Consider the following 23,717-nt stretch of genomic DNA (forward strand, 5'->3'; position numbering starts at 1 on the left):
CTGGGTCAGCTGATAGCCTCCCATGGCTTTCACTACCATTTATATGCTGATGACACCCAAATCTATCTCTCTGCCCCTCAGCTCACCCCATCAATCTCCTCACGCATCACTTATCTAATAACAGACATATCAGCCTGGATGTCACACCACTTCCTCAAACTTAATCTATCTAAAACCCAGCTCTTAATATTTCCTCCCCCACATGCCCCTTCGCCTGACTTCTCTGTCAAGATCAATAGCACATCTATCAGTCCGTCCCCACGTGCCAGGGTGCTAGGGGTAACCTTAGACTCCGCACTGTCTTTTCAGGCCCACATACAAGCCCTGTCCAAATCATGCCGCCTTAGCCTCCGCAACATTTCCAGAATACGCCCCTTTTTAACTAATGAAACCACCAAGCTTCTAATTCACTCCCTGGTCATCTCTCGCCTCGACTACTGCAACTCCCTCCTCGTTGGATTACCTTTACATAGACTATCCCCCCTTCAGTCCATAATGAGTGCCGCTGCCAGACTCATCCACCTTACCAGCCATTCAGTGTCCTCCACCGCTCTCTGCCAATCCCTGCACTGGCTTCCATTCACCCAGTGAATAAAATTCAAAGTACTAATAATATTTTACAAAGCCATCCATAAATCTGCCCCTAGTTACATCACTAACCTAGTCCCAAAATACCAACCAAGCTGCTCTCTTCGGTCATCCCAAGACCTCCTGCTCTCTAGCTCCCTTGTCACCTCCTCCCATGCTCATGTTCAGGATTTCTCCAGAGCTTCTCCCATCCTTTGGAACTCCCTACCCCAATCTGTCTGACTGTCCCCTAATCTATCCATCTTTAGACGCTCCCTGAAAAATCTTCTCTTCAAATAAGCCTATCCTGCTTCTAACTAACACTGTTTTACTTCCTCCATCAGCTCATCCCCCCACAGCTATTAACTTTTGTATCAATTGCCTCTTCCTTTTTAGATTGTAAGCTCTAACGAGCAGGGCCCTCTGATTCCTCTTGTACCAAATTGTAATGTAACTGTAATGTCTGCCCTCATGCTGTAAAGCGCTGAGCAAACTGTTGGCGCTATATAAAACCTGTATAATAATAATAATAATAATAATAATAATAATAATAATGAGGCAGAGGATGAGATAAAGGCATTGAAAAGCAAAATTACAGATTTGGAAGATCATTCCAGAAGGAACAATATGAAATTGAGAGGTGTGATCGTGCTCACCGTTTGCCTAAACCTAAGCACTTACCAGATAAGGTGCCTAGAGATGTTATAGCAGGTATACATTTTTCCACGTAAAGGAGGATCAAATGAGATATACCAGGAAAAATTCCCCATTGCCTGACCCCTATGCTGACATTTCAGTATACTCGGATATATCACAGCATACTATGCAAGCCCACAGGAACCTGGCTACATTGACAACATTACTTAAAAAACACAAAATTCCTTATACATGGGGATTTCTGACAAAAAATATTGTCACAAGAAATTAAAAAAAAAAAAAAAACCTTTGCCATCACTAATCTGGAAAATGGATTGAAGCTGGTTCGACAATGGCAGCTTCTCCCAGATGAAGAGGAAGTCCCCACTCCTGAGGCGATTCAGTTCGCATTGTGCGCTATACAAATATTTCACTCACCTCACTCACTCCATCTCCCACTAATAAAATCACCCCAGAGTGGCAAAAAGTTTGATCAGGATGGCAAAGAATAACTAATCTATCTGCAATTACAACTTCTCATACTATATCAGCACAACCTGGATTGGGGGGGGGGGGGGGGGGGTCCAGTGGGAGGATTTGGGATTTGTCCCAGTTGATACGCAATCCAGAGTAACTACCCATTTTTTTCTCAATGATTTCAAGTGCAGCCTGTGGTGAAGGTCCCTGATCTGCCAAGTACAGAATAGTGTCATCAGCATATAGACCTATTTTATCTACTGTGTGTCCTCTTCTCAATCTCTTTATATTAGTGTCTGCTCTAATGGCAATTGCCAGCGGCTCTGCTGCCAGGGCATACAGTAGGGGGGACAGGGGACATCCCTGTCATGTAACCCTTTCCAGAGGGAACTGTTCCAAAAGCCAGCCGTTGACAAATACCCATGCTTTAGGCGTCTGATAAAGAAGCTTAACCCACTTCATAAACTGTGAACAAAAGCCATAGTTGTGTAAGCACTCCCGCAAGTATGGCCATTCTAAAGAATCAAAGGTTTTGGCGATGTCTAGTGCTACCACCTCCCTCGTTCCAGAATTATCATGTTGAGCCTGTATGTTCATGTATAGTCTCCTAATGTTCATGGCAGTGTTTTTCCCTGGCATAAAGCTTGTTTGGTCAGAATGTATTAGCATCGGTATAGCTGTGTTCAATCGATTGGCCAGTATTTTAGCTAGTATCTTAATATCTACCTGTAGGAGTGAGATAGGCCTGTATGACTCAGGGTAATGGCGGGTCTGCCCAGCTTGGGGAGTATGATTATTTGGGCCTCCTGCATGGATAGAGGGAGCGAGTTTGTGTCAAATATGGATTGGTAGAGATCCTTGAGTTTAGGTATGAGTGTTTCCGAGTATGTTGGATAGAACTCCAGGGGCAGTCCATCTAATCCAGGAGCTTTAGACTTGGCCAGTTGGGCAATTGCATCAGTAATATCCTGTGTAGTTATAGGTGCATCTAGTAATTTCACTCCTTGTGGTTTTAATCTGGGGAATTGGATTGTATTTAAATATGCATGAAGTTCCCTTTGTGTATGTGTAGTATGGGAATTATAAAGGTTTTTATAGAATTGTAAAAACTGGGATGCTACTTGAGAGGGGTTTGTAATGTTATTTCCCTCAGTGTTATTTATCAAGACAATTACTACTGGAGGCCTATCGTCCAAGTGGGCTAGATAGGATAATAACCTGCCTGCCCTCTCCCCCTGCTCATAAACTCTTTGCTTGCAGAAACATATACTTTGTTTGGCCTTTTCAGTGTATAATTGTGTTACCATGCAGGACTGTAGTTTTACCTTGTCTAGATTTTCAGGGGTGGGATTGGAGTTATAAGTTGTTTACAGCTCTTGCAGTTTATCAGTTGTTAGTTGTAGTATTGGATTAGATGACTGTTTAAGTCTGTTTATTCTGGTGGTAAGAATCCAATGTTCCTGTACTTTAAATTTACCCCATACTGTGTTAAGGGAGGGTGGGATTCTGGGTCTGTCCACAAAGTATTTAATCTCTCTTTCAATGGAATCATTATCTGTAAGGGCCAACAGCCAGTGGGGGTTCAATCTCCATGTGCGTACAGTGGGGGCACTCCCCAGAGATACTGTCACCCAGCAAGGAGAATGGTCTGACAACATCCTTGGTGCGATCCCCGACCCCGTGACCTTAGGTAGTAAAGCTAGGGACACTAGTACAAAATCTATTCTGGACATGGTATTATGGCTTGTGGAATGGCATGTGTAGGCTCTGGTTGTGGGGTTATTGTGCCTCCACACATCCACTAGGGCAAACTCTGTCATGGTACAAGATAGTCTGGCCTGCACGGGTGCACCCAGTTGGCCCCCTATTTGTGTCGGGCGATCTAGAGATGGAGACCTTGTCTTGTTAAAGCCCACCATCCAAATTGCTGGTATTGTCGGGTGTTGCGCTAGACCCCTGTAACTACAGTACATCAGATTTGTATGGGGGGGGGGGGGGGTGTAGTTGGCTATAATTAGCAAGGGGGCTCCTCCAACACATGCATGTAAAAAGATATATCTACTCTGCCGGTCAGTCTCCACAGCTATCAATTCAAATGGTGCGGACTTAGCCACTAGCACTTTGACCCCCCTGGAAAAAAAATTGTATGGGTGCTGTAATATGCCCATCCCACCCAGGGATGTCTCAGCACCGCCCGCAAATGCCTAGTGACATGGGACTCCACCAGCACAATAATATCTACTTTTTGTCTTTTGTTGTTAGTACAGTTGTTCGTTTAATTTTATCTTCCATACCTCGCACATTCCATGTCATGAATTTAATATCTGCCCCGTTGATCATGGCTTAGTGGGGGGGGGGGGGGGGGGTACACATACCGGCAGGGTAGCATCTCTTACTAACATATATTGCATATTCATTCTAAGAACATCACTACAATTCACACAATAACCATGCATTTGTGGGCTTATTTTCCAACATAAAAACTTATGCAACATTCCCCAATGCTCTGATCTGCTGATCTGACATTTTCCTCACCTCCCAGCTTTTCACCTCCCCAGCTTGGTGAAAGCATACAATACCCATGAACCAGTATTCAGACTTTCTTCCAGCCCTCCAAACTGACTGGAGGTGTTCTATTTGAACCAGTTATAGCATAAAAAAGCTATGATAAAAAATAGGATTTTTCTACTCACTGTAAAATCCTTTTCTCTGTAATTCACTGACCGACACAGCTCCTCTCTGTAACAAAATGGGTTGTCAGCCCTATCACTGGAGATACTAGGCAAGTTGTAATACAGCACTTCAGAACTTTCAGTCCCGCCCATGGGGCGGTCCCTAGGCCACAACCCCACAGCCTGCTCAGGTAGAACTCAGTACGTCAACAAGCAGTATAATGTAAAGAGAAAAAGGAGGGGCGGGTGCTGTGTCGGTCTGTGAATTACTGTAAAAAGGATTTTATGGTGAGTACAAAAATCCTATTTTCTCTTATATTCACCGACCGTCACAGCTCCTCTCTGTAACAAAATGGGACGTCCCCAAGCAGTGCCAAACGAGGGGTGGGAAAAACAGCATTAAAACTTCATCCACCATGGCAAGTGGGAACTAGTGAAACTAAACCCACAAAAAAACAGCAGTGTGTGGAAAAAACACCACCACATAACCAGGTATCCTCAACAGGAGTGATCCCCAAAACTGCAACCATTTGTGGAAGTAATGCAACAGTGCACTAACAGAACAGTACTGCGTTTTTACAGAAAAACCAGGAAAAAATATTGATTGCATATATAATTGCAACTACGCAGCCGCCTGCAAAACTTTGCGGCCAAAACAGGCATCAGTCGATGCACTGATGTCTACCTTGTAGAACTTGGTAAACGTATGGACAGACGACCAAGTCACCGCCTTACACACCTGAGTGACTGACACTTGGTGTCGGAAGGCCCAAGACGTTCCGATTGCCCTTGTAGAGTGGACCGTGACCGGAAAGGGGGCACCTGCCCCTTTAAGGCGTAGGTTTGTACTACAATCTGTCTGATCCACCTGGAAATGGTGGCTGACTAGAAAGGCATACCCTTCATTGGACCAGCCACCGAAACAAACAGTGAGTCTGACTTCCGAAAGGGAGCCGTGGCAGAAAAATACACCTTCCGAGCCCTAACCACGTCGAGAGCGTGAAGGGCCACCTCTTTGGGGTGCTTCGGCTTAGGACACAATGATGGTAATACAATGTCCTCATTGATATGAAAATCCGAGACCACTTTCGGTAGAAAGGACGGTTGTGGACGCAACACCACCTTATCCCTGTGGATGACCAGATAAGGCGACTTGCAGGACAAGGCTGCCAATTCCGAAACCCTCCTGACCGATGTGATGGCCACTAGAAAGACCACTTTCTGGGAAAGAGTCAAGAGGCGAATCTCCCTGATATTTTCAAACGGCGGTTTTTGAAGCACCGACAACACCAGGTTCAAATCCCATGGGGGTAACGGTGGGCGCACCGGAGGGACAACATGTCGTACCCCCTAAACTAAGGTACTCACTAAGGAGTGTGATGCCAGGGGTCGTTGAAAAAATACAGCCAAGGCTGAGATTTGCCCCTTGATGGTGATCAATGCCAATCTCTGGTCTACTCCTTGCTGGAGAAACAGCAGGATCCTTGCTGTGGAAAAGAAACGCAGATGCCACCCTTTCTCCTCACACATGGAGATGTAGCCAGGTACGATGGTATATCTTCCATGAAGATATCCGTGCCCTCAACATAGTTGGAATCACAGAGTCCGACAGACCCTGGCTCTTAATAGCCATGCCGTTAAAGCCAGCGATGGTAAAGCAGGATGAAAGATTAGTAGTCGCCACCAGACGCACCAGGTCTGCGTACCAGAGCCGCTGAGGCCAATCTGGGGCAACCAGGATTACTGGAACCCCCTTGGCTTCCCCTCTGTGAAGCAGACGTGGCAACAGTTTCAGTGGAGGAAAGGCGTAGATCAGCTGATACTGATCTCACAGAGCCACCAGCGAGTCTGATGCGTCTGCCCACGGATCTCTTGTCCTGGACACGAATATTGGCACCTTCCGATTGAGACGGGAGGCCAATAGATCCACATCTGGAGTGCCCCACTTCAGGCACAGCAGCCTGAATATCTCCGGATGCAATGCCCATTCTCCTGGGTCCAGCATCTGTTGACTCAAGATAGTCCGCCTGCAAATTTCCCACCCCCGGGATGTAAATCCGACAGGGCCGGTACGTGCCGCTCTGCCCACCGAAGTATGTGAGTGACCTCACGAGCAGCGACTGAGCTCCTTGTTCCCCCTTGGTGATTTATGTACGCCACAGCCGTCGCGTTGTCCGACTATATCCTGATCGGACGCCCTTGAAGACTCATCGACCATGTGTGGAGGCACAGCCTGATCACTCTCAATTCGTGCAGATTGATCGGCAACTCGGATTCTTCCATCAACCAGAGGCCCTGAGCCGACTGAATCCCCATCACTCCACCCCAGCCGGATAGACTGGCATCTGTAGTGATCACCGTCCACTTCAGAAGAAGGAACAATTTTCTGGACTGAATCACCAGGGACCTCAACCACCAGATCAGAGAGTCCCTGACTGGCTCTACTGGATCTGTCGATCCAGGGACAACTGAGATTTGTCCCATTTCAACAAGATCTCCTTCTGCAGTACTCTGCTGTGGAACTGGGCATAAGGTACTGCCTCGAAGGAGGCTACCATGAGTCCCAGTACTCGCATGCAAAAGCGGAGCAACGACCACTTGCGGTTCATCAGTAGTTTGACCGCAGATCTGAGAGTCTGCAGTTTGTCTGAAGGGAGAAAAATTCTTGCTTTCCTGGAGTCCAATAGCAAACCTAGGGTCCTCCAGATGCTGGGATGGCACAATCACCGACTTCTTTAGGTTCAACAGCCACCCAAATTCTCGCAGGGTCTGCATGGTGATCACCACATCCTCCTCCAATTCTGAGGTGGAAGATGCTATCAGGAGGAGATCATCCAGGTAGCCCACAATCGCGATCCCGCAGCAACGCCAATACTGGAGGCAGTACTTTGGTAAAGACTCGGGGGGCTGATGCCAGGCCAAAGGGAAGAGCCACAAATTGGTAGTGGGCTTCCCCGACTGCAAACGCAGAAATTTTTGATGCCAAAGGCATATGGGTATGTGCAGGTACACATCTTGTATGTCTAAGGAGGCCAGGGAGTCCCCTTAATGGAGTGCAGCGACTACTGAGCAAACTGATTCCATTCTGAACCTCTGCACTTTTACAAAGTGATTGAAGGCTTTCAAGTCCAAGATCAGACGTACCCCTTCCTTCTTGGGAACCACAAACAGATTTGAGTAGAATCCCTGGAAGCGTTCTGATTCCAGAACTGGTACAATCACTCCCTGATTCAGCAAGCCCCTCACCGCCCACAACAGGGCCTCCTGGCGAACCGGGAATACGGGTATGCTGGAGAGGAAGAATCTGTTTGGCGGCCAAGAGAGAAACTCTATCTTGTAGCCTGTGGAAATCAGATCGCAGACCCATTGGTTGGATAACCGAGAGGACCACCGGGCTGCAAACTCCCGAAGGCGACCCCCCACCCAAGACATGGGTGGGGGCAAACCTTCATGAGGTAGCACTTTTGTTCGCATGCTTCTTAGGCTTGAGGTTCCAGGGACGTTTTTGACCATCCGTGGGTGTCCTGTTGGGCTGGGGATGTTTTGTCGAAGCATCGGGCAGACAAAAAGTGGAAAAGAGGGCCCTTGCCTGCAGCGTGGCTCCTTAGCCTCCCTGGCCTGTGGGAGTAGAGTACTTTTACCACCAGTGGCATTTTTAATAATGTCATCTAACGAGGCTCCAAAGAGCCAGTCGCCAAGGAAGGGAAGATCTGTCAGGGCTTTCTTGGATGCCTGGTCAGCAGACCAACATTTGAGCCAAATCAGGCGCCTCAGAACCATAGCTGACACTGAAGGCCTGGATAACAGAGTGAGAGGGCTGCATCACAGACATACTTAAGGCCTTGCACTAGTTGGTCTGTTAGCTCCACGCAGACAGGGGCGGCTTGCCGCTCTCCCAATTGGTGGTGCAAAACTTTTGTCCACTCAGTCAGTGTCTGCGACACCAGTGCGGATGCCAGTATAGGTCACACGGCTGACCCCACAACTGTAAAAAAGGAACGAGCCACCGCCTCGGCCTTCCTGTCCATGGAATCCTTGAATGCAGGAGTCCCCTCAACCAGTTATTTTGTTTAACCTGGATACTGGGGGGTCCACGACCGGAGGAGCCGACCATTTTTTGAGAAGGCTTTCCTCAAAGGGGTAACACACCGCCATGTATTTGGGGACCGAAAAGGTCTATTGCGGGCGACCACATTCCTTGTAAATGAACTTATCAAAATAAGTCAGATACGGGAACACCTTAGGTGAACGTGGGGCTTGTGGGACCCAAAAGGGACCGGTACATCAGCAGAGGGATCCGCTGGCTCCTGAATCTTCAGGGTATCATGCACAGCTGTGATAAGTGCTCCAACTAGAGCTTTGTCGCACACGGACCCGGACGGGGACTCATCCTCACTGTCCGAACGGTCCTGGTCAGTGTCATCTGACAAGACAGAGCAGGGGTCACCGGCCTCAGCAGAACCCGAGCCTGCGTCAGAGCTCTCCCCAGAAGACGGGGGGGGGGGGCAGGGACCACTTTTTAGCACCTTTCTTCCCACGTACCGCCTCCATCTTAGCAACAAACGAATTGAGAACCGCCGTAAGGGTGTCCATGGGACCGCGCAGTCCGCAGGTGACCCGGTTGCAATTGCCTGGATTTCGGGGGAAGAAACACCAGTTTCTGAAGCCATGCTGACCCTACCCTGTCTGCCACCCAAAGGGGACTTAGGACAGTGACAGTCCCACCCTCCTGCTGCCACTGGCTGAGGGGCTCTAACCCTCTGGACTCAACACCCTGGGCCTTCTGTGGTCACACAATCGGTGGGCGATCAAACACACATGTTCAGAACACAGGATAACTTTCCCAGCGCCCTGTGATGACCAAACAGGAAGCAGAAGGCACAGGGACAGCTGCCAGAGCACAAAAACATGGTCCCGCTATAAGAAAATGGCCGCCAGTGTTCTCAATAGGGAATCACCAGGAAAATGGCCGACTGAAGCCAGAAGCCAGTCTGACTCTTGCCCATACTTAAAATGGCTGCCGAACAGCCCTATGAGGGACTAGAGAGAACATGTGGCAGGCACAGCGCTGCACCAACACAGGGGCATGACTACACAGGCATCCAGCACAGCTTCAGGACCCAGGCACCCAGCACAGCTAAAATCCCCAGGTGAGAGCCCATACACACACACACACACACACACACACACACACACACACACCGCTCAGCACATGTACAGCCCCCCCCCTATGAGGGGGGGAGGAGGTAGTTAGGAACAAGGGAGAGAAGAGAGGGGGGTGAGGGGGGCCCCTGAATCGAGAGAGAGCTGTACTTACCAGTCCTGAAGCTGGGAGACATTCCACGGTAGTCAGCTCCTGATCAGTACAGGGAAGACTACTGGCCTCGGCATACTGTGACGCAGACATCAGTAGCCCGGTCATATGTACGCCCCGGAGCATAAAGCTCACGGACCACCTCTGGAGCTGAGGTATGTCGTGGCCTGCCGAAACCTTAGCTGCGACCTGCACATGCTCGATGGCCGGACTGGGGAGACTACAAGGATAAGTGAACCAGCCTATCACCCAGCCGGCTGTTGATAGAAGATCACAGGATCATTCGTCTTGCGCAAAAAGCCAAGCTTCTGCATCAAAAAAACACGGACCTATGGGCCCGCAGGGTTCCTAGGTCTTATCTCCTCACAAGGCAAGAAAAAACTGAGTTCTGCCTGAGCAGGCTGTGGGGGTTGTGGCCTAGGGACCGCTTCATGGGAGGAACTAAAAGTTCTGAAGTGTTGTATTACAACTTGCCTAGTATCTCCAGTGATGGGGCTGACAACCCATTTTGTTAAAGAGAGGAGCTGTGTCGGTCAGTGAATATAAGAGAAAAATAGGCTGTATATGTGAGATAGGGGCGGTTTCTCACTGCACAGCGCATGGGAAGGGAGCAGGTGAAGTCCAATGTTCAGTAGTCTTTTGATTGAGCAAGTCTCTTGCTGTTCAGGATTCTGAAACACTTGAGTGCAAATTATGTGACCATATAATTCAGTAGTATCTCATGATGGGTTAGATTTTGTCACAGTGTGAGTTAATGTTAGTTGTAGAGCATTGTTGCCCAGGCATGCCCTGTGTACGGGCGCATTGTTCCCAAAGGAGATAAAGGCTTTTGTTTTTACTCCCCTTGTGTAGAGCATGGTTTAGTGTTCTCCTTCCCCATCCCCTTGCAGGCAGTCCTAGGGGGGAGGGGGGATCTGTGTGTAAAGTGACACAGGGGAATGGGGTGAACTGTGGGGGGGGGGTGTAAATCCTCCATCATTTGAGGGCAAAGTTAGTTGTACTCACTCAGTTTCTGGAGTCAGCGTATTACATCTTGTCATCCACATGGATCCAGCCAGGCTGCTGCTGCTGCCTTAGGATTTTCAAAGAACTGTGCACAGTCATCTTCCTCCACTCTAAGTCTAGCAGGAAACAGCATGGCATATTTGAGATGTAGTGCTCTAAGCCACCTTTTAACATCTTGCAACTGTGCCCTTCTCTTTTCAACCTCATTTGAGAAATCAGGGAAGACTGCCACATGACCGTTACCAAGCTGAATATTTCTTTTCTCTCTGGATAGTCTCAGGATCCCTGCTGGAGGGGGTTTTGCTGGGATGCGATGAGCTCTCTCCACTGCAAAAATGACAGAGAAAGCCTCCCTGCCATATTGATCATTGAGAAGTGATTCAAGGTATTTAGTGGGATTGTTACCTTCAGTTTTCTCTGGCAGCCCTATGGACCGGAGATTGCACATTGTCAGTCTATTTTCCATTTCATCTTGATGTGCATGCAGTTGTTGTATTTGTGTTTGCATGTTCTCTGCAGTATGTCTTAAGGGGTGTAGTATGTCCTCTGCTGCTCCTATGCGGGTCTCTGCTTCTGTGACCCAGTCCTTCACTTTAGAAAGGTCTTGTCTAAGCAGGGATATATTGATCTTGACCTCATCGATCTTTGTAGTAAGTGTCTCCTGGAGGTTGGCTATGGTCTCCATTACTTTGGCCGTGTCCGCTCCCTGGTGTTCTGCTGCAGAGCACATGTCAGCACCATCTTGTTCTGCCTGGCCTTTATCCTGGTGTCTGTATTTTGCCAGCTTATCCACCACACCCGTGGCTTTTTTGGGTGGCGACATGGTGCTGGTCCATTCCCCCGCTCTTGTGCACTGTCTGGCAGTAATGTTTTTAGGGCTATTTTGTGAGCAGGATATCAGGAAGAATTTCCATCAAGAGGAGCTCACTCTGCCTGCTTCCTACTCCATTGCCATCCAGGCCACACCCCCAAACCTATAAACTTCTACTATCACCTTATTTGAGCAAACTATTCAGTGCTGCTGCAACCTCTTCTTCCTTTACCCCAGAAATGCTTAATGCTCTAATAGTGACCCTACCGAAGCCAGGGAAGGAGCCAAACACCCCTGCCAATTTCCAACCTATATCACTGCTTAAAATTGTATGTCAAACATATAGCCAACCGCCTAATAGATATTTTGCCCCTTTTCATATACCAGCACCAGACTGGATTCACCAGGGGACGTCAGACATCTGACCCCACTAGGAGGTTGGTAAACATCATACACTTAGCCAGGGTTCAGCAAAGGCCTTCTCTGCTGCTAGCTTTGGACACGGAGAAGGCCTTTGATCGGGTCCACTGGGGATACCTGGCTCTGGTCCTAAAGAAATTTGGGTTCATTTTTACAGCTATAATTGCACTCTACTCGGAACCATCTGCCTGGGTGTATACATCAGGGGTACTCTCCAAACCATTCAACATTACAAATGGAACCCGCCAAGGCTGTCCTCTCTCTCCCCCTTAATTTCTTTTTTTTAAATGTATGTTTATTGAAAAAATAATTTTTACACAACAGAAAAAATATACTCCTGGTATAGTCAAAATTGTCATTACAAATATAACAGCAAGATCCGCTGCAGGCGGGGTATACAGTGTTAAGACACATATAAATCACAGTTGGGGGGGGGGAGAGGATACACCACAGGTTCGAACACAAGAGTTACATAGTTAAAGTAAAAACTATAAGTTGTAAAAGGAGTACGTGATATGAATCCCGAGACCGAACCCTGGTAAAACACTCCTGGGAGTTCGTAACATCATATCAGGGTGCCATCTCCGGGTTGAACATGGAGTTATCCCACCTATCCCATATCTTAGAGAATTTGGGTAAGGAATCCTGTACCAGTTCAGTCATGTGTTCCATCCTGCGTATTTGTGCAATGGCGGAGATTAGCTGTGAATGGATGGGGGGGGGGGGGGGGTAGGAGACAGCCAGAGGGTAGGAATTACTCTCCTGGCAGCCAAGAGAATAAAAGCTGTCAACTTCTTGGCGGGTTTAGATAGAGCCGTAATAGGCAGGCCTAGTAGATAGTGCCTAGGGTCTAAAGGGATATCTATCCCTAGCACTAAGTGGAGTAGGGATTGGACCGAGGACCAGAAAAGTACAATTAATGGACAGCTCCAGAAGATATGATAATGGGTGCCTTCATTCCGTAGACACCTCCAGCATAGTCTAGATAAGGAGGGATCATATTTGTGTAACACTTCCGGGGTTTTGTACCAAAACATCAGTACCTTATAGGCCGTCTCTCTCTGCTCCATGCACCTAGAGACTTTAGAAGTGGACGTCCAGATCTCCTGCCATTGAGAGAGGGTTAAAGATGTTGGTAGGATCTTGGCCCATCTCCTCATATAGAGGTGGGAATCTATTGTAGGGGAGATCGAATTGTGGAGTATGTTATATATAGAGGGTATGAGGCCTTTCTGACAAGAGCCCTGGGTATATAATGTCTCAAAGGCGCTAGGATTGGCTAAGGTCAAGGCAGGAGATCTGGAATGAAAATAGTGTTTGAATTGGAGATATGAAAAAAAGAGCTGATTCAGAATATCATATTTATTCCGAAGCTCTGAAAAGGGTAGAAGTTTACGGGATATCGGATGCACCAAGTGGCGGAGTTGAAAGATGCCCAATCTAAACCATGGGGACATATTCTTCGCAGAGAGGCTGTCTGGCAAGTCGGGGTTGAAGATGACATTCAACAGAGGTGGGCATGGAGAAGAGAGAGAGAACTTCCTATGACATTTTTTCCATATGGACAAGGTGAAGAGCATTGGCCCAAGGATTATGCGTCTAAGCTGGGCTATGGAGGAGGATAGGTCCGACCACAACATAGAACAGGGATGGGCAGGGCTGGTGACACTCATCTCCAGCTCCGACCATCTACTGGTAGCGAAGTACGACAACCAGGAGATGGTTGCCAAGAGGTGAGTTGCATAGTAATACTTCACAATGTCAGGAGCTCCCAGTCCTCCATGGGAACGTGGAGCAAAAACCACCGTATGGGCGATCCTGTGTGATTTATTCCCCCAGATAAATTTAGTGAAGGCCCGTTGGATGTTCCTGAGTTGTGGCATGGGAATAGCGATTGGTAAAGTTTCAAAGAGATATAGGAATTTAGGGAGTATGGCCATTTTTAGTACGTTAATCCTGCCCAGGAGAGACAAGGGGCAGGTTGTCCAACCCCGAAGTAAGCTGTGTGTTTCTGCAATTAGGGAGATAAAGTTGGCTTCATATAGAGAGCTGTATGTTGCAGTTAAATTAATGCCAAGGTATTTGAGGGACACAGGGCACCAGTGATAGGGAAAATTGTGCTTCAAAGAAGCGAGAAGTGAGGCAGGCACATGGATGGGAAGCGCTTCAGTTTTAGTTGTAATAACTTTATATCCCGAGAGTCTGCTGAACGTGTCTAAAAGGGCGCGAAGGTTGGGGAGAGAGATATGTGGCTTTGTCAGGGTGAGGAATATATCGTCGGCAAAGAGAGACAACTTGTACTCATTCTGTCTCAGGGAGACTCCGCTTATATCGGGGCTCTCCCGAATGGCTGCGGCTAGAGGCTCAAGGCATAATATGAACAGTAAGGGGGAAAGGGGGCATCCCTGTCTAGTGCCGTTACTGTGTGTGAAAAGTGGGGATATATAAGATGCCAATTGGACCTGGGATGTGGGAAGAGAGTATAAAGCCTGTAGAGCCGACAGGAAGAAACCAGAAAAACCAAAACGCTTAAGTGTGGCAAACATGTAAGGCCATCCTAGCCTGTCGAATGCTTTTTGCGCATCTAAACTTAGGATAATGGCAGGGCGAGATGTTTTGTCGAGTAGGTCTATGAGGTCGATGGTACGTCTGGTATTGTTACCCGCCTGTCTTCCCAGGACAAACCCCACCTGGTCGTTATGGACCAAGGTAGAAATCATAGAGGAAAGTCTATTAGCTAAAATTTTAGTAAAAATGTTATAATCGGAGTTGAGTAAGGCTATGGGCCTGTAGTTGTCCGGTAAAGTGGGGGATTTGCCCGGTTTCGGGATAACTGTGATATGTGCATGTAGAAACTGGGAATGGGGTACAATACCTTTCTGTAGGGAGGTAAAAAGGCTCAGTAAATGGGGGCTTAGTGTCGGAAGGAAAGTTTTAGAATAAAGATTTATGGGATGGGAGCTCTTTCACCACCGCTGCCAGTTCTTCTGACGTGATAGTAGCATTGAGGAAATCAACTTGGGATGATGACAACACTGGTAATTTTAAAGAGGTACAGAAAGCATCAAAGTTTTCCTGAGATAACAGATGTTTGGGGTCTGAAGCTACGCAGTTATACAGTTTTTTTGTAAAACGCACCAAAGACTTTAGTCATTGTTAAGGGGCAGTAAGTTGGAGTGCCATCCGCCTGAATAAGGAGTTCAGGATAGGAGTGGAACGGGCGGGGTTTAAGCTTGTTCACCAGCTTTGTTGGCGAACTCATAAAACTTTTGTTTTGCCCAGAGTAGGGCTTTGGAGCATTTATGCATATCTAAGGTCTTTAACCTTTCACGCAGGGAGGTCACTGTGCGTAGACATGGCACCGTAGGGGAGGTCAAGAGCAGAGCTTCTGCTTTTCGCAATTGCGAGAGAATGTCTGGTCTCTGTGCAGCCAAGTCTGCTTAAGGCGGGAGCCGGCTGAGATACACAATCCTCTAAAAAAGGCCTTGTGAGCCTCCCAAACGGTGGACACGTCCCGCACAGACCCTTCGTTTAGTTAAAAAAATTTGGTTAAATTTTGGGACAAATGGGTTTCCGTAATCGGGTCGCGTAGGAGAAAGTCATTGAGTCTCCAGTGACAGGTTCTGGGTGTGGAGGAGGAGAGTGTAAGGTCGAGTTGAACAGAAGCGTGGTCAGACCACGTCATGGGGTTCAATTCAGAAGCTACTGCGGACGTTAGTAAGGGGGCCGTAACAAAGATATAATCCAGTCTGGAGTACATTTTGTGTGGGGGGGGAGTAGAAAGAGAATTGGCTTGTGTAGGGTGTTTAATCCTCCATATGTCCAATATGTTGTGAGACCTAATGAGTTTGCGAAATGCAGTAGATTGACGTTCCGTTTTAGAGGAGGGGTTATCCGAGAACAGAGTTTGTCTGTCTCTTTTAGAGGACATGGTCATATTGAAGTCCCCTCCGATAATCATAAAGGGCTGAGCATATGTGCCCAGATTCCCAAGGACCTCAGTGAGGAATTGAATCTGACCCGAGTTGGGAGCATAAACATTGATCACAGTAAGAGAACGGGATAGGTAGTCGCAGTCCAGGAGAATGTATCTACCCTGTGGGCCAATAAATGAGGACTTTACGGGCAAGTTTTTTTAATCAGGATTGCAACCCCTGCTTTACCAGAGGGGTCGGAGGCCATGAAGGGACCTGGAAAATGCTTGGCAGCAAATTTAAGAGAGCCCCCTGGGCAGAAATGGGTCTCCTGGACTAGGACCACGTCTGCGGCTGAGGCCTTGAACTCTTTCAGAGCTAACCAGCGCTTACGAATAGAGTTCAAGCCCTTAACGTTGTAAGTAAGAACCCTCAAAGCCATCATTTATAAAACAGCTTTAGCTCAAGGTAATCATAATAAACAAACATTAGCCAAAGATAACCATACAAACCAAGGAAGTACTGGGCTCCGTGGTGTATCCTGGGGACGGAAAGCAAGTAATAGCATATAACAACAACAATGCAGTTAAAGAGTGAAAAAAAAAATGACCAAAACAAGCAAAAAATGAAAAAAAAGGCCAAACAAAGGCCTAAAAATAGAAAAACAAACCAAAAATTGTAGAAAAAGAGCCTGGGGGGTAAAAATCACCCAGGAGTCCACAGCCATAGCTGTGGAACAGAGGGAGGCACATTGGGGGTTCCAGCTTGTCTGGAGTGACCCCCGCCACCTTCCAGCAATAACAACAGGTAGCAAGAATGTTATACTGTAGTCCCAACAACCAAAAATAGGGATAGAAGAAAAATTACCACCCATGGGTATGGGTGTGAACACCCCCTGTCAGGGGGAAACATGGTGACATAAGGGCCGAGGCCGGAGTTAACCAGACACAACATATGGAAGTTCTCTTCAAGGAGGGAGTCTGGGAAATGGATTACGCTGGGGGATAGAAAAGGACTTCTGCGACTTTTGACGAGCAGGGGTCCAAATCCGGCCGGGAATGGACGTGGGCCTGGGTGTCATCGGGAGTGGGGTAGGATCTTCGTCAGGTAACGGTGGTAGACCCAAGTTGCGGATGAATGCTTCACTTTCCTGGAGGTCCCTCATGGAGTATTGAATCCCATCTTTAGTAGCCGAGAGGCGAAAGGGGAACCCCCAGCGATACGGGAACTGGTGGTTCTGCAGGTATGTAGTCACAGGGCGGAAGTTGCGACATTTAGCGAGGGTGATTGGGGATAAGTCACTGAAAATTTTAATCTTGGCTCCCTTAAATTCCAAAGGAGATTTATTGCGGGTGGCCATGGTCAAAGCTTCTTTGCTGTTGTAGTAGTGGAAGCGTACTATGATATCTCTAGGGTTAGCTCCAGCAGGGGGTTTTGGGGCTAAGGATCTGTGTGCTCTATCCTTTAAACCAGCGTTGTCTTCTTGTAAAACGTGCACATATTGTATCAAGTCATCAAATTTAGTTTCCGGGACGTCAGTCCGTTCACCAATTTGAGCAAGCTCCCCCCGCAACTCATGAGCAAGTTTACCCATTTCCTTAGAAACATTGCTTGTCAGGTCTTGCAGGAGAACTCGCAGTTTGTCATCGAGCACTTCTACTGTCACGGGGGCAGACATTATGTCCGAGTGGTTGCCCGTCAGGGTTTGTGGACTGTTCTGTACTGACAATTGGGAGGCCACTTGCGCGTATGTGGAAGAGCCTGGAGAAGGGGACGGAGATGCTGACCTGCTCAGAAAGCGGTGTAGAGTCTGTGAGGACCGTAGTTCCGGAGACAGAGACTGAGGAAGGTGTTTCGGCCCGTATTTCACCATGAGGCGTTGGGACTAGGTATATATTCGTTATATGCGATGTCTCCCATGTGGAGGATGTGACTGTGCGTGATAGGGGAGCATAGGAAGGTGGTAAAGGTCAACATAGAGTGATTACATGTCTGTCAGCTGAGGAGACCCGGGATGTGACCCTGAGATAGGTTGTTGTAGAATAGAGATCACAAGCCAGCAGGGGGGGTGGTAATTAGACAGCAGCGGCACGGAATGAGTGGGGTGACCCCAGCATATGCAGCTACACCAGCTAGCAGAGAGGTTCAAGGTAAAAACCAGGATGAGGGAAGGGCAAATGAAGTCCTCAGGGAGCAAAGGAAGGGAATGGGTGGTCCAAGATGGCCACCGGCTAGGCCAAGGTCACAGTCTCAGGGAATGAAGGCACTTAAGGGGTGGGTAAACAGCCTCCCTGGGGTAGTCAGGCTCCGCTGTGACGGGGGTTAATGCCTTTACCCAAGGGGAAGGTAAGCTTGGGGCTGGAGCGAGTCAATCAGCAGATCCTCGGCAGGCCCTGGGTGTAGCAAGATGGCCGCCGGAGCTCACCTCAGAGTCTGGTATGCTGGCGTCTCCTCAGGCATCTGAAATTCGGCCACAGGCTCTCAGCCACAGGTGGGGGTATCCTGTAGGTCCTGCGGTAGTGGATGCCGGTAGGATGGCACGAGATCCGCCGTCCAGAGGTCTTGAGGAGCGGAGTAGGCCGGAAGATGGCGGCGCCCGGCCTGATGCGTTACCGAGACCGGCCAAAAACTACCCCAGCCCGAAGCCAAAGTGTCCCGCAGTGTGGATGGGTGGTCCAGCGGGCTTAAAAGTGTGTCTCGGAGGAGGATGGATGTGGATGGCGAGAGGCACCAGCGGAGCTCCTCTCTAACACATCCATCCTCTTCAGCTTCCGGCCACGCCCCCCCTCCCTCTTAATTTTTTATTTAATATTAGAACTATTGGCTACCTATATCAGATCCCACCAGAACATCAAAGGTATCCCGATTCATAAATCTGATAATACAATTAGCTTATTTGCTGATGATATCATCCTAATGATTACAGACCCCGAAAGATCCCTGGCTTTGGTACACAGCACTACAAATGTTCAATAAAATGTCTTACTATAAAGTGAACAAAAGTAAATCCTATATATTAGGACTGGGGATAAGTACACATCTAAAGAATTAACTCAGTACACGGTTTCCGTACGCATGGAAGGATGACAGTATAAAATACCTAGGAATTAACCTTACTGCTTCCACAGAGGACTTAGTCACAGCTTCCCCAACTCATCTAGACCAAGATAGAAAGAAACCCAAACTCCACATAATAACCTTTGCGACTTCTTAATGGCAAACACTTTCAAATCATATAACACCAATACCTTAGCTCCCTCGATGAGGGCATCACTACAGGTATGGAAATTTTTACTAGAAAGACAACAACTAAACTCCCTTACCAATCCCCATCACCAGTCTACCTGGTATCATATCAGACCTCCACATAACGCACTGGGCAGGAAAGGGAATCATAAACATCTCAGACCTTATGATAGGTCCCACCATGAAAAAAATGTGAGCAATACAAATAGAATTCAATCTGGGGGAGTCTGAATATTACAGATACCTCCAGATTAGCCATTTCCTACGCACTAATCTTCCACTCTCTATCCAACTACATTGGAGAATAACATTATACCTTACCAAACAGAATACCAATATCAAAGGAATATCCTTAGTCTAAAACATCCTAAACAACCAATTAACATTCACTAAACTCGCTAACATCACAGCTTGGGAACGGGAAATGGCAGTCTCTTATACCCCAGAACAATGGCAATATGCACTTCAAACAACCTACTCTGCCGCCAAGAGTATAAACCTTTGGGAACTAACTCAAAAAATACCATTACACTGGTATCTAACCCCATTTAGAATATCCAAATTTGATAACCAAACCTTCCCATTGTGCTGGAGGAGATGTGGATCTGTAGGCACCCTATATCATACAATGTGGGATTGTCCACACATCTGTATGCTTTAGGACAAAGCATTTGACTTGATAGCACAAATATTGGAGATACAAATCTCCAAAACTCCAGGTTTGGCCATTCTATCCTCTGGTATATATTCACTACCCAAGGATACCAGGGTAATAACAACCCACATTTTACTTAGCACTAGAGTAGCAATCATGAGACATTGGAAAGACCAAGAAACACCCACAAAGAAAGAAATAATAACAACTAACATGCATGCCTCATACAAAATAATGTTTGCATCATCACAGGATAAATTCTATTCAGCACATGAACAATGGAAACTGTGGACTAATTGGTATCAAACAAAAAGCTCTGAATAATATTTATGACTTGCATATCCTCAAAGGACACACAAGAACTGTGTAACTGCACGTTTTGTTTATTTTACTTTACGTTGTTAATTACTTTTTCTTTCAAGTTTTGTTTATAATACGTTGAAGGGTTCTCAAAACGCTTCACCTTCATGCTCCAAATAATAACTTACACTCCTTACTAAGATAGGTAAACCACTGTAAAGTAATGACTATCTGTATTCAGCAACTTTGAGATAATAAGGAATACAGAACCTCCCCTCCCAAGACACAGTGTGACCCCAGTTTGGGTGTCAAAAGGGGGGGGGGGGATTCACCTTTACACAATAAAAATATAGTGAACATTATTCCAAACATTTGACCAACAAGCACTAATGATAAAGTGCCTTCCAAAGGCTTGGGATGAAGGAGTAATTATTGCTACCTGTTATCTTCCACTGTGTTATACCATATTTACGCTAAACTTTGCATTTTATTTTTCTGAAAAAACTCAATAAAAACGTATTGAAATGAAAAACTAGCACTTTTGATTCCCCCCCATAGACTTTTAAAGGGTGTTCTGTGGCTTTTCAAATTTGCCGCAAACACCCCAAATTGTTCGCTATTCGGCAAACATCGGGCTCATCCCTAGTCACCATAATGCTGATACGGTTTGAGATGAAATTTAGTTTGACACCCTGTGTTAAAGCTTATATAAGATTTTAGTGATGCAGTTTACACCTACTTCAAGAGATTTCACTTACTTGCCAATAACTGGAATAGATACGGCTTCTGCTATTGCCTTGATAAAGTCACAATGAACTGGGTGCTGTGGCCTTTCCTCTTTTTTCCTTAGAAAAGAAAAGTAAAAATACTGATCAGATTAATTATATTTTCAGTATCTAAAACAACTTACAATGATTTGATGTACATTGTTGCAGATTCATAAAAAAAGTAGTAGCATTGTTTATATTGTTTTTAGAAACCTGCTATTATCATTGTAACATCAACAAAGAGCCTGCTAACACCCTAATACAGGGCTAGGCAACCTTTTTGAGCAGTGTACCAAAAAAAGTTTTCAACAAAATTGAGAGTGCCCATTATTAAAAAAAAAAAAAAGAAAAAAAAAAGTCAACTTCACACTCTCAATCACAAAGAAAAATCTTTATAAAGAAAATGCTGTAAACTTCTTGAATAATAGTAAGAAATGAAAATTTAATTTTCAAAGATTAATGGCAAGTGGTAACGTAAATGGTAACTTCCCTTGTTCCAGGAGTTCTGCAAGGTAAGTACTTCTATGAACTATACCATTGGAAATAAAGTGTGATGTGATAATGGTCATCCCAATATCGTTCTTCAGATCACCACCGTTTCTGCACCTTCATCCCTCAAATCAGCTCCAACTCCTTCAGCTTGACTCCACAGATCACCTCAATTCCTGCACCTTTAGAACTAAGATCAGCCCCAGTTTCTGCACCATCACACCTCAAATCACTCTGATTCCTGCACCTTCAGATCACCCCAATTCCTGCATCTTGACTCCTCAGATCACCCCAAGTCTTTTACCTTCACTCCTCAGACCAGTCATAATTCCAGCACCTTCACACCTCATATCAGTCCCAATGTTTGCACCTTCACACTTAAATTCACCCCAATTCCTGCACCATCAGACTCCATATCACCCTGGTTCTTGTATTTTTCAAACTCAGATCAGCCCCCATTTATGCACTTTCATGCCTCACATCACCCTAATTCCTGAACTCTCAGGCCACTGAGACCATCTCCAATTTCTGCACTTTCACACCTCAGATCAGCCCGTTTCTGCAGCTTCAAACCTCCGATCAGTCCCAGTTTCTGCACCTTCATAGCTCGCATCACCTCCCAATTATTAAGCCTTCAAGCCACCGAGATGAGCCTCAAATCCTGCACCTTCGCATCTCAGATAACCCCAATTATTGCACCATCACACTTCAGTTCACCCCAATTCCTACACCTTTACACCTAAGATCAGTCCCAATTCCTGCACCTTCACACTTCAAATCACCCCAATCAATGTACCTTCAAACCTCTGATCACCCCAATTCCTGCACCTTCACCCCTCAAGTCAGCTCCAATTCCTGCACCATTGCTCTACTGTCTCTGCCACTGTACCACCTTCTCATCTGTTCTCCCGCTGTAACCCCCCTGCACATTTGTCCCACCACTGTACCCCCCTGCACATCTGTCCAACTACTGTACCCACCTTCCCATCAGCTTGAGGGGAAAAGGATAGGGGCATGTATGTCCGAGGATGAGACCCAAGAGCGTCCCTCTGGACTGTACACTTTCCAATGCACCAGGTACTGTATGCACCTACGGGAGTCAACAATGGGATGTACATCATACTCGTCATGGTTCTACTAATGCCGCGTACACACGATCAAACAATCCGGTGGAAAAGTCCGGCAAACACAATGCCCCCGTGTGTAGCCTCCGGCGGACTTTTTTTTACCCAAAAGTACGGCGGACTTAGAAAGTAGTTTTGGACTCCAATCTTCCCATCGGACTCGCATTCCGGCGTTGGTATGCCAGTCCGCCGTACTTTTGAAATGAGTGGACTTTTCCAGCGCGGAGAAAAGTCCGCTCATTTTGAGCGCGTCTCCAGGTAGACGGGGCTAGCGAAGGAGGCGTCGCTGGCCCCGTCACCTGGTATGAACTTAAAGGGGAACCCCAACGCCGAAAAAAACGGCGTGGGGGTCCCCCCCAGGTCCACATCAGACCCTTGTCTGAGCACGCTACTCGACCGGCCAGGAAAGGGGGGGAGAGCGAGCCCCCCCCCCTCCTGAGCCATACCAGGCCGTGTGCCCTCAACATGGGGGAGCACCTTGTCCCCATGTTGATGAGGACAAGGGCCTCTTCCCGACAACCCTGGCCTTTGGTTGCCGGGGTCTAAAGTACGGCGAATAGACCGGCGGACTTAGTACGCTGTATTAGTCCGCTGAAAAAGTGCCGTGTGTGGGCAAGTAGCCCGTTCGGAAAGTCCGGCGGAAAGTCCGCCGGACTAAGACCGCCGGATAGTCCGCTACGCGTGTACGCGGCATAATGAAGGATTATTCTGCACAACAAACGGGTCAGGCAACGTGGAAGGAGGGAAACCATAATTCGCCATAAATGGGGACAATCGGGAAACAGAATTCAAGGCACTGTTGTCAGCAAACTCTGCCCTCCGTAATAGGTCTGACTAGTTGTTATGATGGTCAGAAATATAGCAACGTAGGAATTGCTCCATGGACTGATTGGCTTGTTCTGCGGCCCCATTAGATTGTGGGTGATACGCAGAGGAGAAAGCAAGCTGAATTCCCAACTGTGCACAAAAGGCTTGCCAGAACCAGGACACAAACTGACTGCCCTGTCCTATACAATCACCTTGGGTAGCCCATGTAAGCGAAAGATCTCCTGAGCAAAAATGGAAGCCCGTTCCTTAGGAGTGGGCAACTTTTTAAGTGGAATACAATGAAACATTTTTGAGAACCAGTCAATCACCATAAGGATACCTATGTTGCCCTGGGAGTTGGGTAACTCCACAATGAAATTCATAGACAAGTGGGTCGAGGGCCTCTCTCCATTGGGTATGGGTTGTAAGAGGCCCACACGGGAAAGGCAGCTACCAATGCAGTTACATCAGCAGGTAGACTAGTCCACCAGAATTGTTCGGAAATGGCCCAAA

General features: G+C 47.1%; 1 protein-coding gene across 8 annotated transcripts in view; it reads right to left on the reverse strand.

Moving 5' to 3' along the window:
• The window catches only part of DUS2 (dihydrouridine synthase 2), a 1,012,599-nt gene that overhangs the window by 422,564 nt on the left and 566,318 nt on the right, over positions 1-23,717 (reverse strand). For all 8 annotated transcript variants that reach the window (XM_077457206.1, XM_077457175.1, XM_077457217.1 and 5 more), the window contains one exon: positions 20,776-20,862. In XM_077457206.1, the coding sequence (XP_077313332.1) occupies positions 20,776-20,862 (87 nt within the window). The remainder of the gene's footprint in view (positions 1-20,775; positions 20,863-23,717) is intronic.

The sequence above is a fragment of the Lithobates pipiens genome, unplaced genomic scaffold (assembly GCF_037356315.1).
Source record: "Lithobates pipiens isolate NorthernLeopardFrog02 unplaced genomic scaffold, aLitPip1_a1.2 Scaffold_10, whole genome shotgun sequence".
Lineage (NCBI taxonomy): Eukaryota > Metazoa > Chordata > Amphibia > Anura > Ranidae > Lithobates > Lithobates pipiens.